General features: G+C 39.1%; 1 protein-coding gene across 6 annotated transcripts in view; it reads left to right on the forward strand.

Annotated features, from left to right (window-relative positions):
* LOC102087606 (hyaluronidase PH-20) overlaps positions 1 to 14,226 on the forward strand; it is a 40,603-nt gene extending 26,377 nt beyond the window's left edge. For 4 of the 6 annotated variants that reach the window (XM_065048872.1, XM_005513817.4, XM_021281248.2 and 1 more), the window contains 3 exons: positions 5,915 to 7,099; positions 8,638 to 8,727; positions 10,558 to 14,226. In XM_065048872.1, coding sequence (XP_064904944.1) covers positions 6,137 to 7,099; positions 8,638 to 8,727; positions 10,558 to 11,217 — 1,713 coding nt within the window. In that variant the 5' untranslated portion in view covers positions 5,915 to 6,136 and the 3' untranslated portion in view covers positions 11,218 to 14,226. Of the gene's footprint in view, positions 1 to 1,530; positions 5,137 to 5,914; positions 7,100 to 8,637; positions 8,728 to 10,557 lie in introns of all 6 variants that reach the window. The other 2 variants (XM_065048870.1, XM_065048871.1) reach the window with 2 other exon arrangements.
* The last annotated feature ends 1,712 nt before the right edge of the window (positions 14,227 to 15,938 follow it).

Consider the following 15,938-nt stretch of genomic DNA (forward strand, 5'->3'; position numbering starts at 1 on the left):
AAAGAGTAACATTCATCACAGCTGTCATCGTTAGGCTGGGCCAAAGGCAATCCTTTTAACTGGAAACTATCATGTAAAATAATCTATTAACTTATGCCCAGCAGCAAGATGTGAAGGAGAACCATTTCCCAACAATCAGTTAAACCAAACTTTGCAAGATTAGCCAATAATAAATGAGTTCTAGATAAACAAGTAAATATAGTATTCAAAACAATGCTTTCCTCTTTTCCTCTATGTCAAATCAGCTAATTACTTAAATCCACTTATGAAAAAAGCTTACAGGAACAAAGATTAAAATTTGTATCCTGTGGTTTTCTGGCTTTGATGGGAGGAAGAAATCTTTCATAACCAGAGACAGAGGCATAGTAAAAGCTGGACTACTCCTACACTTCTTTCTGAGGTGATATTCTGTTATGACAAAACCAATTACATACAGGATCACTGTCCTGGCAAGTGCCAGCTCTTTACGTGTGATAATTTTACTTCATTTTAATAAGCCATATTCGCATAAATGGGAAATATTTTTCCCCCAGAATTTCTGTACAGAATTCATTTAGTTTAACCTTGAAGTCTTAGTCTGTACCATCTGAGGAAATGTCAGTTTGGATAACGGAGGAGCAGCAAGGGGAGATGCTCTGTTGGACCTCATAGTTACAAACAGAGAAGCATGAAGGCTGGGGGCAGTCTTGGCTCCAGTGACTGTGAGATGGTGGAGTTCAGGATCATGAAAAGAGGGAACAAGGCAAATGGCAGGATCACAACCACTGACTTCAGGAGTGCACACTTTGGCATCTTCAGGCACCAGCTTGAAAGAATCCCATGGGAGACAACCCTGGAGAGAAGAGGCATCCAGGAGTTGGTTCTTTTTCTAGAACTGCCCTTTCCAAGCTCAAAACCGGTCCATCTCCACATGCAGGAAATCAAGCAAAGACAGGAGGAGCTCCTGACAAAATTCAGACACAAAAAGAAAGTGAATGTGAGGTGGAAGCAGGGACTAGTGAACTGGGGGGAATACAGAAACACCACCTGAAGTGTAAGGATGGGGTTAAGAAAGCCAAAGCCTGCCAGGAGCTGAATATGGCAAAAGATGTGAAGGGCTATCAACAGCAGAAGACCAAGGAAAATGTGGGTCCAGTGCTGAATGAGGCAGGAGATCCAGTGGCAAAGAGGCAGAAGTACTCAATGGCTTTTCTACCTTAGACTTTACTGGAAAGACTGGTCTTTGGGGATCCCAGGCTCCTAGGCTCCTTAGACCCATGTGAAAGACTGGAAGAAGGAAGACTTACCCTCAGTGGAGGAGGATCAGGTTAGGGAACATATAAACAAACTGGACATACACAAGTCTATGGGGCATGATAGTGTGTGCCCACAAGCCTGCTGAAGAAGCTAGCTGATGTCATTTTAAGGCCACTCTCGATAATCTTTGAAAGGTCTTGGTATTTGGGGGAAAGTTCTGAGGACTGGAATAAAGCAAATGTCACTCCTATCTTAAAAAATGATATTTTATTTTATTTTATTTTTTTTTTCAAGAATAACACGCTGGTTATTCCAGTCTCACCTCCACCCCTGGGAGGCTGACAGAGAAAATACTTCTGGAAAACATTTCCAAACATTAAGGACAAGAATGTGATTTGAAGGAGTCAGCATGGATTTACAAAGAGGAAAACATGCCTGCCCAAACTGACAGCCTCCTGTGATGATATGACTGGCCTGATGGACAACAGGAGAGCAGCAGATATTGTTGATCTTGATTTTAGCAAGGCTATCAACGCTGTCTCCCACAACACTCTCACTGATTAAGTACAAGCTAGATAAATGGACAGTGAAACTGAAAACCAGCTGAACTTCCAGGCTCAAAGGGTTGTGATCAGTGCCAGAAAGTCCACCTGGAGACCCACTGAAGTCCTGTTGGAAGCCTGTTCCAAGTGATGTATGCTAAGGGTTCATACTGGGCTCAATACTCTTTAACATCTTGATTAATTATCTGAACAATAGGATAAAGTACTCTCTTGGCAAGTTTGCAAAACATGCAAGCTCAAGAGGAGTGGCTGATATGCCAGAGGATCACATGGCCATTTAGAGGGACCTCCACAAGGTGAAGAAACAGGTTGACAGGAACCTCATGAAGTTCAACAAAAGCAAATGCAAAGCCCTGAACCTGGAGAGGAATAACCCCATGCATCAGTACAGGTTTGTGGGTCAGCTGGCTGGAAAGCAGTTGCAGAAAGTCTCTAGGAGGTTGTGGTGGACACCAAGTTGACTAGAGTGAGCGATATGTCTCAGCAGCAACAAAGACCAACAGCCTCCTGTGTGGCATTAACAGGAGTGCCTGTCACCAACAGGTCAAGGAATGTGTTTATTCCCCTCTATTTAGCACTAGTGACACCACACCTGAAGTGCTGTGTCCACCCCAGGCTCCCCAGTACAAGAAAGAAATGGACATGTTGGAGCAAGTCCAGCAAATTAAATAAGAGATTGGAGCATTTGTCATATGAGGAGAGGCTGAGAGAGCTGAGATTGTTTACCTCATAGAAGAGATGGCTTTTTCTTACTGTCATCTCTGAGTAGTTGGGGGAAGTGCACGAAGCCCTACTTTCTACAAGTCTCATCAAGCAAATGCCATGCAAATGACGTATTGTTCCTGTTGCAATTTAAATCAACAGAGCCATACCTTCTTTCCTGGTGATTAGATCTGTCATCTAAGTCTAGCCTAAGTCTATTACATCAGCAGCTTTGGAATGGTGAAATATCTGCATGGATGTTTAGACGTCACTCCAGCTGCTGCTTTTTTAGTGAGCACTTCTTTGCCTCCTGTGGTCAATAAGGCTTTTATAAGACAGAAGTAAAATGGGCAATCAAAGGCTAGGTGAGGGAATCCAAACCAGAACTGTGAGAACTCCTGCCTACTGCTACTTGTTCATCATCCCAAGAGAGACAAAGAGCTTGATCATGAAAGAGGATCCAACTCTTTTTTTTTAATTAATATGAAAGTAATAGGCAGTCATTATATACATCTCTTGAGCCTAGGGTCTTGGGTATCTGCAGTTTCACTTTACAGCTCTTGGTCTTTCTGACTGGTAGTTTAGATTTCAGACCCTTGGTTTCCATTTCTTCCAAAATGTTCATGAAAACTTGTCCACTGAAGACAGAGTGAAGATTTTCACTGTAAAGGGCAGGGGTGGGAAGTAAACCAACCAAAAAAGTGGATAACTATATTTGACCAGAACTCAGCTGTTTCTGAAAGGCTACAGAGGACTCTGCAGATACGTGCGTAACACTGTAGACACTCAAGCGTGGTGCAAAAGTAATTTGTTGTAATATGTTGAGGGAATGAGGATGACAGGGCCAAAATCCTAGTGGAAAGTTTGTGGTAGTCCGTAGAATAGAGGTGCTGGTGGCATTCCTGGTAAAGAGTGTCACATGTGCTTTAAGTTCCTTGACTTTTGGTCAGAAACTGGGATCTAGAATCTGAGGGGCAGTGCCACTGAGGAGACAGAAATGCTGCCATGGCTGGTGGGAAGAGGCTGTTGCAGGTCGAGCTCTGCTGTATGTTGTACCTCACCACCTCTACTACATTTTACTTCCCTTGCTTACCTGTATTTCATATACCTGCAGATGAGTTCTGAAAGGATGTCTGATACTGTGTTGGTGTACTTTCTGCTCATTCTACTTACATTTCCTACTCCAGGACTATAAGCTCCTGTTTTGAAAAAAAAAAAAAATCCTCCTTTGCTGCCAAACCCTCTTCCAAGAATCCTTGCTACTGGTGCTTGTTTGCCAGTCTTTCAGCTGTGTGTGCTTGTGTCTTTGGGCAGCTTGTTTCATTCAGATGTGCTGGCACCTCTAAGCCAAGAAAATGGAACTGGCTGTTGTTTCCTCCTCAGCTAGGTTGGGAATTTGGCAAAAGGAATGGCTGGCAGCTCTGTGCTTCTCCACTGACATTATGACCAAGAGCTGGCAGCCTGCCCAGGAAGAAAAAGAATAAAAGGGAAAATATTCCTACTGCCTGCTGCCATCAGAGGAGATGGATGAGGAAGAACTGAAGTGGAGTGTCTGTAAAACAGACTTGCTAATCTGGGAACCCAAGTGTTTGGGTTCTGCTATTTTTTTTGAAGATCCCTGTTATCCAAAACTCCTCCTCTGGGAAAGTCAACTCCCAGAGATCTTCTCCTTCAGTACAACTTTTCCCTTTGTCCTTCATTTCCTCCTAGTCCTGAGAAGAGGCAAATTACCCTCATATGAAGAAGAATCCCAGAATAATCTCTAGGGCATGTGAAGTGTGTGACTGGGGCAGGATCTAGTCCATCTGTTGACACAGGTTCCTTCAAACAACCTTCCCCTAAATGTCTAGATTTCACTATTCTGGCAAAGTTATGCTACTGTGCTATCAGCCACACTGCTCTGCCTTCCGCCCTCACCCCTACAATGATAGCTCCTTGCACATGTGCTTTTTTCCCATAATCAAAGAAAATTTGGAGTTTTCAGTAGATTCAGATGCGATCAAACTCAGTGAAGAGACAGGGAATCTCACTCTACTATTACTCTAACAATATCTGCTGTGAATCTGGCTTGAGGCTGGATTTCGGAAGGTTCAAGTCTCCATCAACTTCTCCTTACACTCTCAAGCTTTTCTGGGTATGCAACAATTTGATGGATGGAGGTGCCATATTATTGTAACAAATTAAAAAATCATCTTGTAGCCAGAGGGATGATGAAAAAAACGCAAGTGGATAATAACTGCAACCTGTTGTCTGTATGCAGTATTGAGAGAAGAGAGATGTACGATTCTTTGCCCATACAGCTTATAAATTTTATGCAAAGTAGTCACAGAACAGACAAACAGAGGGAGAGAGATAATTCAAGGTGTAGGGAACAGAGATCTGCAGTTTCCAGTCCCAGCTGAATTCAGTGAATGCAAACCAAAATCTTGCTTGCCCCTTTTTTTTTTTTTTTAAATATGTCCTTAGAGATTTTACATTTCCAAGCACCATGTGGCCGACTTCACAGTGCCTCCTACATTTTTATGCACACTCTTATACACCCCTTAGCTACTCCATGGCCTCATCCTGAGGTCTCTACAGAAAGTGACATATCCACGTTTGAACCATTTCAAAATCAGAAGGAAAGTGGATTCAGGTAAGTTATTGCACAGAGGAATGTTTTAGTTACTGGGTACTTGGTAAAAGTTAATGACCACCACTACTACCATAATGTTCCTGAATAAAATGAAGTGTGACAGCTCATCGTGGGTGTATGGACAACCTCAGTTTTCCCAATGAATTACATTCCTGGGCAAACTTGGACTTTGGGTCACTTATTCTGTAGATCTCAAACGGCCTCAAGCAACATATAGATGGCCATATACCAAGATGATACACAGCTTTTGAACTTCTTTAAAAGGGGTCTGGGCAGAAGATAGAGTGCCTGTAATATTTCAGATCTCACTGAGTTAAATGAGTGTACATGGATTGTTCTGTTGCATGTGTACAACAATTCAAGTTCCAGTTTTGTGTTACCTTGTATCTTAAGTGCTAGTAAAATTAATGAATTAAGACCCAGAAATTTACTCTGTCAAATATTACATATAGACTACTGTTAGGAGAATACATTGTGAGATTGCTCATGTTTATAGACATCAGTCACTGGCACAATCAGGACTACTGTTGAGCCTAGTCATTCTGATCCATGACTCAGTGGATACCATTCCACTGTCAGTTTTATATCTACTTTATATATATATACAATTTTATATACATACAGTTTATTTCCTCTATAATTGTCCATTGTGCTTTTCCTTCAGAGGGGAAGTTTACTCAAAGATTACGATATATTCAAAATCACAAATGGTATTTGTATAATGGTTAGAAATATTTATCATCTCTTTATCTACATTTGTTTCTTTTTTCTGCATTAGGCCTCAGAAGTTGTTGAAAGGTTTCCTGCAGATTGAAACAACAGAGAGCCTTGTATAAAGGACACCTCTATTTTACATCCAAGGAATGTTGCTTAATAGGTATTAACTGGAAGAAATATATTGTAAGGTAAAGCTTTTGACAGCCTACCAATTTTCTGAACACCCAGAGAGCATTTAATTTTTGTCTGATCAGAAGCACCTAATGTGACTGCACATGTTACAATGGAAACTTCAAGACAAAGCTTTGGTATCGGTGCTACCTGTACGTATCCTATAGCATCCAGTATGGTGTTTGCCACTCTTCTAGTTTCTTGCTGCTCATCCCTGAACATAAGAGCTCGTCCACTTTTTTCTAATTTACCTTTCCTTTCAATCTGGAATGCTCCTACAGAACTCTGCACTGAAAAGGCTGGAGTGCAGCTGGACATGAATTTTTTTTCTCTTACCGGAAGCACACTGAAGACATCTATTGGGCAAAACATCACTCTTTTCTACCCAGACAGGCTTGGATATTACCCTTACAAAAATGAAGTCACAGGAGAGGCATTCAACGGAGGACTCCCCCAACTCTCGCTGCTGGAGAATCATTTAAAAAAAGCCAAAGAGGACATCCAATTCTATATTCCTTCAGATGAACAGTTTGGATTGGCTGTCATTGACTGGGAAAACTGGAGGCCTGTGTGGATAAGGAACTGGGGATCAAAAGACATTTATAGACAGGAATCCATTGAACTGGTTCAGCAAAGAGACCTCAGTCTATCAGAAGCTGAAGCCAGGGCTATAGCTAAAACGGAATTTGAAGCTGCAGCAAAATCAATAATGTTGGAATCTTTAAAACTGGGCATAGAAATGAGGCCAAATCGTCTGTGGGGATATTACCTTTATCCAGATTGTTATAATTATGATTACAACCAAAACCCACATAATTATACAGGAACCTGTTTAGATATTGAAATAGAAAGAAATAATGAGCTTAAATGGTTGTGGGAGGAAAGCACAGCACTTTATCCATCTGTCTATCTAGAGACAGCATTAAGATCTTCCAGAAATGCCCAACTCTTTGTTCGCAACAGAGTTCAAGAAGCCATGAGAATTTCGTATGTCTCTAATTCTACTCATCCCCTTCCAGTTATTGTATATACACGTCCAGTATTCACAGATGTCTATGAGGAATATCTCTCCCAGGTGAGTGGAGCTAGAACTTAAATATTTTAAATTTAAGTGGAAAGAAATTACACGTACGTAGCAAATATGCAAATATGCAAATATGCCAACCAGAAAAAAAGTATACTTTGTATAAAACAATAATCTACCAAAGAAATGTGATCAAATGGAACAGTAAAAGGTCTGTTGTTAAACCTTCCTCATGATATTTATCAAATAGTGTTTTATTCCCTGAGTAGTTCTCATGTTTAGCAAAATATTACAAAGCTATATAGCATATTTAGTACATTAAGTCAGAAAAAAAAAATTGAGTAACCTCTTCCAAAGAGAATTAGTACAACTGGGCTAGCCTAATGTCTGCTTTTTAGGTTATAAGAAAAAGCAATAAGAGAGTCTTCCTTTTCCTTAAAAAGGGTTTAAATGCTAGTGAGAAAATTCTGTACTTAGTCAGGCTCTGGCTGAGATCTAATCATCTTACTGCAGTTCTGGCTACACTCTTCCCTTCATATTTTTATACATACCCACCCCATCAGAGATACCATCAATATGGAGAATCTCTTCCTGGTCATGCAGGCACTGAGGCAGTTCAGAGGTTGTGGTCCTGGTGACCGTGTTGTGTCTGGTGGTCTTGCACATCCTGGACACAGTGTCACCAGGCAGTGCCCCCAGACCATGGAAACCTTCAGGAAGCAAGGGGTGCTGCCAGGGTCCTCCTGGGCCCCTAGTTAAATCCTATTTATATCCTATAATCGTTACATTCTTCTTTTTCATGTGTTGTATGGTGGTTTTGCCTTGTTCTTTTTCTACCCATAGTCCTCTTCCATCACAGATGGGCTTTAAGATTTTGTTAGGGTTGGGCTAATCCTAAAGTGAGAACTGAACAGAAACAAATTTCCCAGATCAGTCTCTGTACAAGGCCAGAACTGTTCTCTGGAGAAAAGAGATTCCCCTTGTGGAAAACTCCTTCTCTTGCTACTTTTCTGCTTTAGTACATTCTGACTGAAAGTACTGAAAAACTGAAATGAAATTAAAAACCAAACCAAACCAAAAAAACAAACCAAACCAAACAAAACCCCAAAGAACAAAACCAAACCAAAACCACAAAATAAACACACACACACACACACACACACACACACACACACACACAAAACAACAAAAAACCCCACAAAAACCAAAACCCCACAGGTGGCAGAGGCAGCATTACTGAAACCAGTTCCTACTAATGCTGAAAGGCCAGGAGGCAATACAGCAAAATATAATATTAAAAGGTTGGAGGAGTGTATGTCATATGACTAACCACTGGCTTAGTTTTACAGGCTTGTTTTTCTAACCAGATGACATATATAAAGTGGATATAGCTGGCAACATTTTCTAGCATCACCTGTGCAACTGAATCTCAGAATAAAACAGTGTAATTGAGAGCAGAATGTTTGCATCATGTATAATTGTTTGCTCTTCAAAGTAATTATTTTGTATTTGTAGTTTACGCATTATACCTTTGGCCTTACGTTATAGCTTACCTACACTAGCATGATTCTTTGTACATTTCCTCTCAGGATGACCTAGTAAACACCATTGGAGAATCTGCTGCACTGGGCGCTTCTGGAATTGTGATATGGGGTGATATGAATTTAACACAAAATAAGGTATGTTAGATTAATTACTATATGACATTTTTTAAAAGTGAGAAAGTGAGAAGGATATAAAGCGTTATGGTTACCTACATAATACCTTCCCCTTTTAAAATGATGATTCCATATTGCCAGCAGTCTTATCTAGTTAAAAAACAAGCACATTTGAGGCTTATGAAGATTTTCATTGACTACATAGAGTAAGAGTTCAATCTTTAGAATACCAGTGTTGGTTCTGAGTAACTGGACAAGCTGCCATAATAACTGTAGGCAAGTTAGCATTTGTTTATTAATAGTTCATTTAAGGAGAGAATTCCTGTATCTTCATTAAAATCCAGTCATGAGATGAATAAAAGATTACTTGTGCTTCCCAGAACAACTTTTAAAAGATCCTTCTGCTTTTTAAAGTGGTGCATTTAATAGCTGAAATTCTAGGAGGAGTCAGTCTGTGAAATTCCAGCCCTAGTCTGTTTTGTATGTTGTAAGCAGCACTTTGGTTAATTTCATTGTAAGGAAGACCTGAGTCAGAAGGCGAAAAAAAAATCCAATTTGTTTTAGGAAGGTCAAATACATAGTTTGAGAAACATCATTATAAGGATGTTCAAATAAATCTTTCAAACTAGCTCATTCATACCCAGGGAAGCTAGGTACAATAAACAACTGTATGGGAAGTCTCTTCTGAAGTCTTCTAAGAGCAAAAAACTGAAACTTCCTGTGACAGAAAGAATGGCCAAATAAAGCTCTACAGCTCTGTAAGGGTCAAAGACCCAAAAGCATCCCACTTTGACTCTTTGTTTGTATGTGCCTGCCTTTGAAAAAGCGCATCAATTGCACCTGAGGCTTTTCTGCCCATTACCCCAATGCCAGAACACAAATGAACAACAACTTGTATTGCTTGAATTTCGAGATTCATGTGAACAAACACAACTTTCCACAGCCCAGTCAGACTATGTATTTGTGCATTAATCGCACCGTTTTTTTTTTTTTCACAGCTATCACAACTCAGTAGCCTTTCAGCAATAAAATATTTCTATGAGCCTTACTTTTGTGAGAATTGCATCAACCAAAATTTCTAGGCAGGGTTTTTATATATATCTAAAAGAAAAACACAAAACCTCATAGACCTCAGATTCATCAAAGTGACCTCTATAGGTGTAAATATTAGCTGTATCTATATGTGGTACTAGGCAAATGCCCTAAGCAGACACAGTGTCAGAAATAAAGAGTTCCCAAAGCCTCTGGTTATTAAACTGTGACAAGCAGATACAGAATATATGCCATCTTCATGATCGATTAGAATAATCAATTCTCTTAGCATACTTTCAATTTGACCATCCTCCTAAAATGCTTTCTGTTCAAAAATGCCATGAAGGCTCCCTACTCTTGCAGCCTACATATTCAGGTTAGGGGAAAACTGAAGAGTCCCACAGAGACGATTTGATAGAAAACCTATTTGCTCAGGTTGAAGACATGCATTTTTTTCCAAGATCCCTTCAAATAATTCAAGACATAAAAAGGAACTTTGATCCTTAATGCAAATTCTTTAAATGCATCTGACTCAAAATACTACAGGTAATACACAGATAAAATGAAAGCTTAAAGTCATCTGCTTTCTGATGTAAGTGCTTTTTGTAACATCTCCAGGAACTACCCAACATGAATTTGCTGTGATTCTTGAACTATATAGCAACTTCTCAGATAAACTTGCTTCCAACAACCAGTTATAACTATTATCAAAACCTCAGGAGAAACATTCATAGATGTACACTGCAGTACTGTTGTCAGAATGACAGTATTTTAACGGTTTCTGTACTAAACTAAGCAGATATGATGTGCTTTTCACAGAACACCTGTAGAACTCTGGACAACTACCTTAGGAGGACTTTGACCCCGTACCTCATCAATGTCACCATGGCAGCCAGAATCTGTAGCCAAGTGTTATGCCAAGACTCTGGCGCTTGCGCACGGAAAAAATGGAATTCCAGTGACTATCTTCACTTGAACCCTGAGAATATTGTCATCCAAATGACAAAGGATGGAAAATACACTCTACAAGGGCAACCAACATTTCAGGATCTGCAAACATTCATAGAAAAATTTGATTGCCACTGTTATGCAGGGCACAGTTGTGAACCTAGAGCTGATATAAATGACATCCACTATCTCCATGTTTGCATTTCAGAAGATATTTGCATTCAGATATCTTCAAATTCAGTTTCTAATATAGAAGCCTCTGAAGAAAAGATCCCGTCTAATGGAACTATATTTTCATTTACCTCTCCAAGTAAGGTGACATTATCTACACATCCTGAAATAGAAGATTTCCAATATACCTTTGGAAATAATATACTCAATAAAACAGCTGCAAGAAATAAGAGTGTTGCAGCTGCCACTAGATCTGATTTAGGAGCAAATGATACTCGTACTTTCAGCAGTTCTCCATCCTATAACATAAGGACGTTTAATCTGTTTTGTTTAATTCTAATTTTGAGAAATTTAACATAAATGACCCATGAAAGTGAGAATATTCTCTTCCCTCTGCTTTAATTTCTAAAGGTTTTATCTACAAAATAACCATTCCTGAAAGGCATATGGTATTATCTGTATCAGGTAGCTTTTTCTATACCATAGGTCACACTTCAGCTTGAATATATTTCTTCAGTTTAGTTCTATGAACTACTATTTGTTGGAAAGATATACTGGTCTGTATATACTGATTATACCATATGAAAGGATAATCCAGAATAAGGGACATTTTTTTATAGTTTACATTTTTAACATTTATATTTGAAAAAAATATATTTCTTGAAAATACTGTTTTGTATATGCTAAGCTAAGCTAGTTAAATACATCTCAACCTGGATTTCATTGAGTCTCAGCAGTCAACAGGTTTGATGCTCTATGCAGGAATTAATTCAATTCCATATGATAATTAGCTCTTAAAAATATTTGTTTTAGCTTTAGATCTGTGGGACTTTGCAGCATAAAATGTAGCTGATTAATGTAACGTTTCTCCACTTTTCACAGTATCTACAGAGACACTGTGATTTTTCTTTTAGTTAAATATGTTCATAACTCTCCAAAAGGTTCTAACTTTAATGTTGACTTCAAATATTACAGCTTGATTATTTAAAATTTGAGCTGTAGTGGTTTATCCTTCTTTTCCAAAGCCCTCCCGCTTATGTCAGATGTCCCCCCCTTGGCCTTCAGTTTTTTGTCTGGCCAATACTCGCAATTCCTCTGACCTCCCGCTGCACTCCCGGCCAGCACTGCTCACCACTCCTAGTTTCTCCAGCCAGCCAGCCCTAGCAACTGGCTAGGACTGTCCGTGCCATTTGGACCAAAACCTGTGAGTGTGAGACCTTCTCTATGCCTGAGTGTTTGGCGGAAACCAGTTTGTTCCTTAGGAAGACTCGGCAGTGAAGGCTGCAAGATGCAGTGATGCTGGGAACCCAGGGCTCCCTTTCTTCCCATCCAATCTCAGGACCGCCTTTTTGATCCAGTCTGCTGATAGAACCAGGACTATTTGCTTAATATTATTTCATTGCCAAAAGCAACGTAAAAGTAGCAGAGATACCTCAGAAGAAAACCAATCCTAGATTCACATCAAGAGTCCCGTTATGATTTATGTATAGTCAGTTTAATCATTTAGAAGAGACTAATTGTAGTTCCTTTGATAAAATATCCTTTCCAGATTATTATGTCAGATGTTTAATAGATGGCTGGACTTCTGATGGGTGAAGAGTGGCTGCTGGCATGGATAGATTAAAAAAGTTTCCCTAGAGCTAGGCATGATCTGCATAAATAAATCACTACCTTCTACAGATACAACCTGCCTCAATAATGAAAATACCTGGCATTTCAATATAGTAGCCCTTATTTATGAAAACTTAATACTTTAATTTAGCAGAAAACATGTATTATATCCATTGCCTTTGAATTTATAGTCATAACAGATGTGCGCAAAAATAGCTAAAGGCTTTAGATTCAACAAGGAGAAATAATGTTTTATGGATTTTAGATAACAAGTTATCAAGAGGAAGTGACAATTTTCTCATCGCAGATATGGTGTTGAGTCCACAAGTCAAAGCTATTTCTGCCACCAGTGTTCCAAGTAGAATGATGAATAAGAAGTATATGTGTAGCAGACTGTCTAGCACAAAAGAAGCCAGCTGTTTTGATCATCTCTTTAAAAATGTTGTTTCTTCACTGCAGCTTTGATTTTAGTTATTTGATCTTGGGTAAACAAAAGTCATGATTATGTCTTCTATATAATACCTGTACCTGAGGTACCTCCCTTTCCTACTGGATTTGTGATAACTATCAGAGCATTTCTAAAAACTGGAAATGTCACTGCTAATGCCTTAGAGTATTTTGTATAACTCATATGGAGTTTTATTTTTTCAGCAGAATGCTTTAACACGGTTAAAATTTTATGTTGGCACACATCATTTGAGTTCAAAACACTGCATTGCTTTGTTAAATCACAAATTGGGAAAGTTTCCTGAGGTTAGGCTTGTTTGTATCTAGTGCTCTGAAAGACACTGGATCTGTAGCACTTTGTGATAAGGGAGCTTGCAGCTTCACAAAATCTGCAAGTCTTGCCATAAATAGTTTTGACTATCAGCCAAGCAATAGCATGCAGAGCATTTGGGATGAGGAAAGTGTGAAATCACCAGAAAAAGAGGAACGAGAAGTTAAAATCACAGAAGAGTTGAGACAGAGCACCCAGGACCTCCCAGTGGATGCAGAGGAAGTGAACTGGTAGGTGAAGAGTGAAGCAGTGGGGAATGTGGACAGACCAGTCCCTTCCCACTCAACAATTTTTATCTACCTGCGATTTAATACAAACAACCTTTCCCCGAGGCCCATTGTAAAGATAAAGTAATACAATAACTGACAGGGTAGATTAGACCTATCCATCTGATCCCATCTCTTTTTTGTTGAGAGCCATCAGGACCAGAGAAGTACAAGTAAGGTGAGAGGAAAGCAGAATATTGCAATGAGCTGTCCACAGAAACATGTCTTCCTAAGTGCCATCCATAAATATGTCCTGTGCTCAGATGCATGGTGCTTTACCAACCACATTTCTACTGTTCATTTGGGATATTTATGTTACCTATATGTATCTGCAATTCATGCTTTAAGTCCTACAGACTTGTCCTAGTGAGATTCAGGCTACCTTCTGTGTAAAATTACAGTATTTTCCAAATATATTATTTTGCTCTGTATTATATTTATCTTGCCTATATTCTACGCTAAAAAGTCACCATGGAGTCAGCGAGTCTCCATGGAGTGAGGAAGGAGAGAAAAAAAGGAAAAGGGGTGTAATGCCTTCCATTGCTGTGATTGTTTTATGTTCAAAGCCAAACTTTTATTCTCCCAAAGCATGCCCCCCCATTCACCTTCCACTCACTGCAATTCCTGGAATCATAAGTTGTCTCTGTAGCCTTATAGTCTCAGTTTTTTATGTTCTTGTATTTTTCTAAAGATTAAATACTAGTGGAACATTCATTTCACTTTGCCATTCATTATTTTATATTTCTACCATCCAGGCAGAATTCAGGCTGGCCGTACTCAGGGAAATGCTAAAATGGGCTTGATGAAGTGGTCTAAATGAAAGCTGTTTGTGCTTCAATGTCTAGAAATGCTGCTTTTCTACCTGAAGAATTTGGAATGTGTGCTGCTTATTCTGGGAAACCCAAAGATATTGGTACTTTTAAGAGAGATGCCTATTGGCACTCACAGATTCTGAACAGAAGTAAAATCATAGTTTAGTCCTTGCCTTATAGTTTCTTGCTTCTCTGTATTAACAATAAGAACATGGAGAGAGATTCTGAGAGATAGGCAAAAGACCACTTTGCAGACAGCCTAGGATGTGACTAGCATCTCAAGGAATCCAGCAAAATTTGATCTAATCCCTGCATCACACTGGGACATCCTGTTGTATATATATCAGCGAAGAGTTGTGTGGAAGATTTCAGACCTGTGCAATATGCATCAGACAGCTCCTAGGCACAGATTAGATTTGTATGTGTACCTATCCATCACTTTTCAATACAAACAAGACAACAAAGACAGTCACATCATTTTGAAGCATATTCAGTTATGGCACACTGATGACCTTTTTAAAAAGACAAGTAAATTCCACCCCTTCAAGCATACACACTTAAAACTTACTTGAAAGGTTTTTCACAGCGTGCTTGTGCAAGCCCCTGTCACTGGCAGATACATGGGCTGCCAAAGCAAAACAGCATTCACAATTAGGCTTGAGATTTCAAGACAGTTATGAGTTTCATTCCGAAGAATAACATTGATACAAAACACTGATTATTGCATGCCTTCAAAACAAAACCAAAAATAAATGAACCAACCAACTGAAAAAAAACAACAAAAACCCCACCCTGCTTTACTTAACATGATTTCACCTTTCTTAGAGAAATTTATTTTTTTGTTGTTTCTTCTTGGCAGTTTTTCCTCTCCTACTGAAAACCATTGTATAGGTGGCCGGAAACAGGTTCAAAAAGCTTATTGGTCTAATTTCATCCCTTAATCCTTCTAAAAGTTTCCTGATATGTGGCTATTCCAGACACTTCAGTCTATTTTTCTGGAAAGGCTACACAAATTTAACCCCACACCATGGAATTTTTCATCCTAAGTTTTTGTGTATACCAGTCAATTATCAGGATCTTCAGAGAACAGTTCATTTTTTGTAGGTGTTCTGAACCTTCCACGAGTACTTTTCATTGTCAATACTACTCAGGACTGTAAAATCTTCCTGCATTTGCTGTCTCCTTACTACATATGAGAAAGTATAATAAAGGACGAAGAGGTAAAGAGCACCTATCAATATTAACATCCTCAAGAGAATAACTCTGGATTTCATTATGTTCGCTAATGTGTTACCACCATCATGGCATATTGATCACAGTTCTCCTTAGCCAGCAGCAATTAGGTGAGATTTTTCAGTTTATGCTTGTATACCCCCTAGTTTATAACTGCTAAGATATTTATTGATTAGTGATCAGACACAAACAGTATGAAAATTAATGTGACTCACTACTTTATATATTCAAGCCAATATTTTGTTTCTGTACATGCAATTCCAGAGCATGGTGTCCAGTGGCATATGTATGTGGACATCAGACAATACACAGTCACCCTTCTCTGTTTTCATCTCCGAAAATACATTTGTTCAACAGAACTTCAAAATCATGCAGAAGAAA

The sequence above is a fragment of the Columba livia genome, chromosome 1, assembly GCF_036013475.1.
Source record: "Columba livia isolate bColLiv1 breed racing homer chromosome 1, bColLiv1.pat.W.v2, whole genome shotgun sequence".
NCBI classification, from domain to species: domain Eukaryota; kingdom Metazoa; phylum Chordata; class Aves; order Columbiformes; family Columbidae; genus Columba; species Columba livia.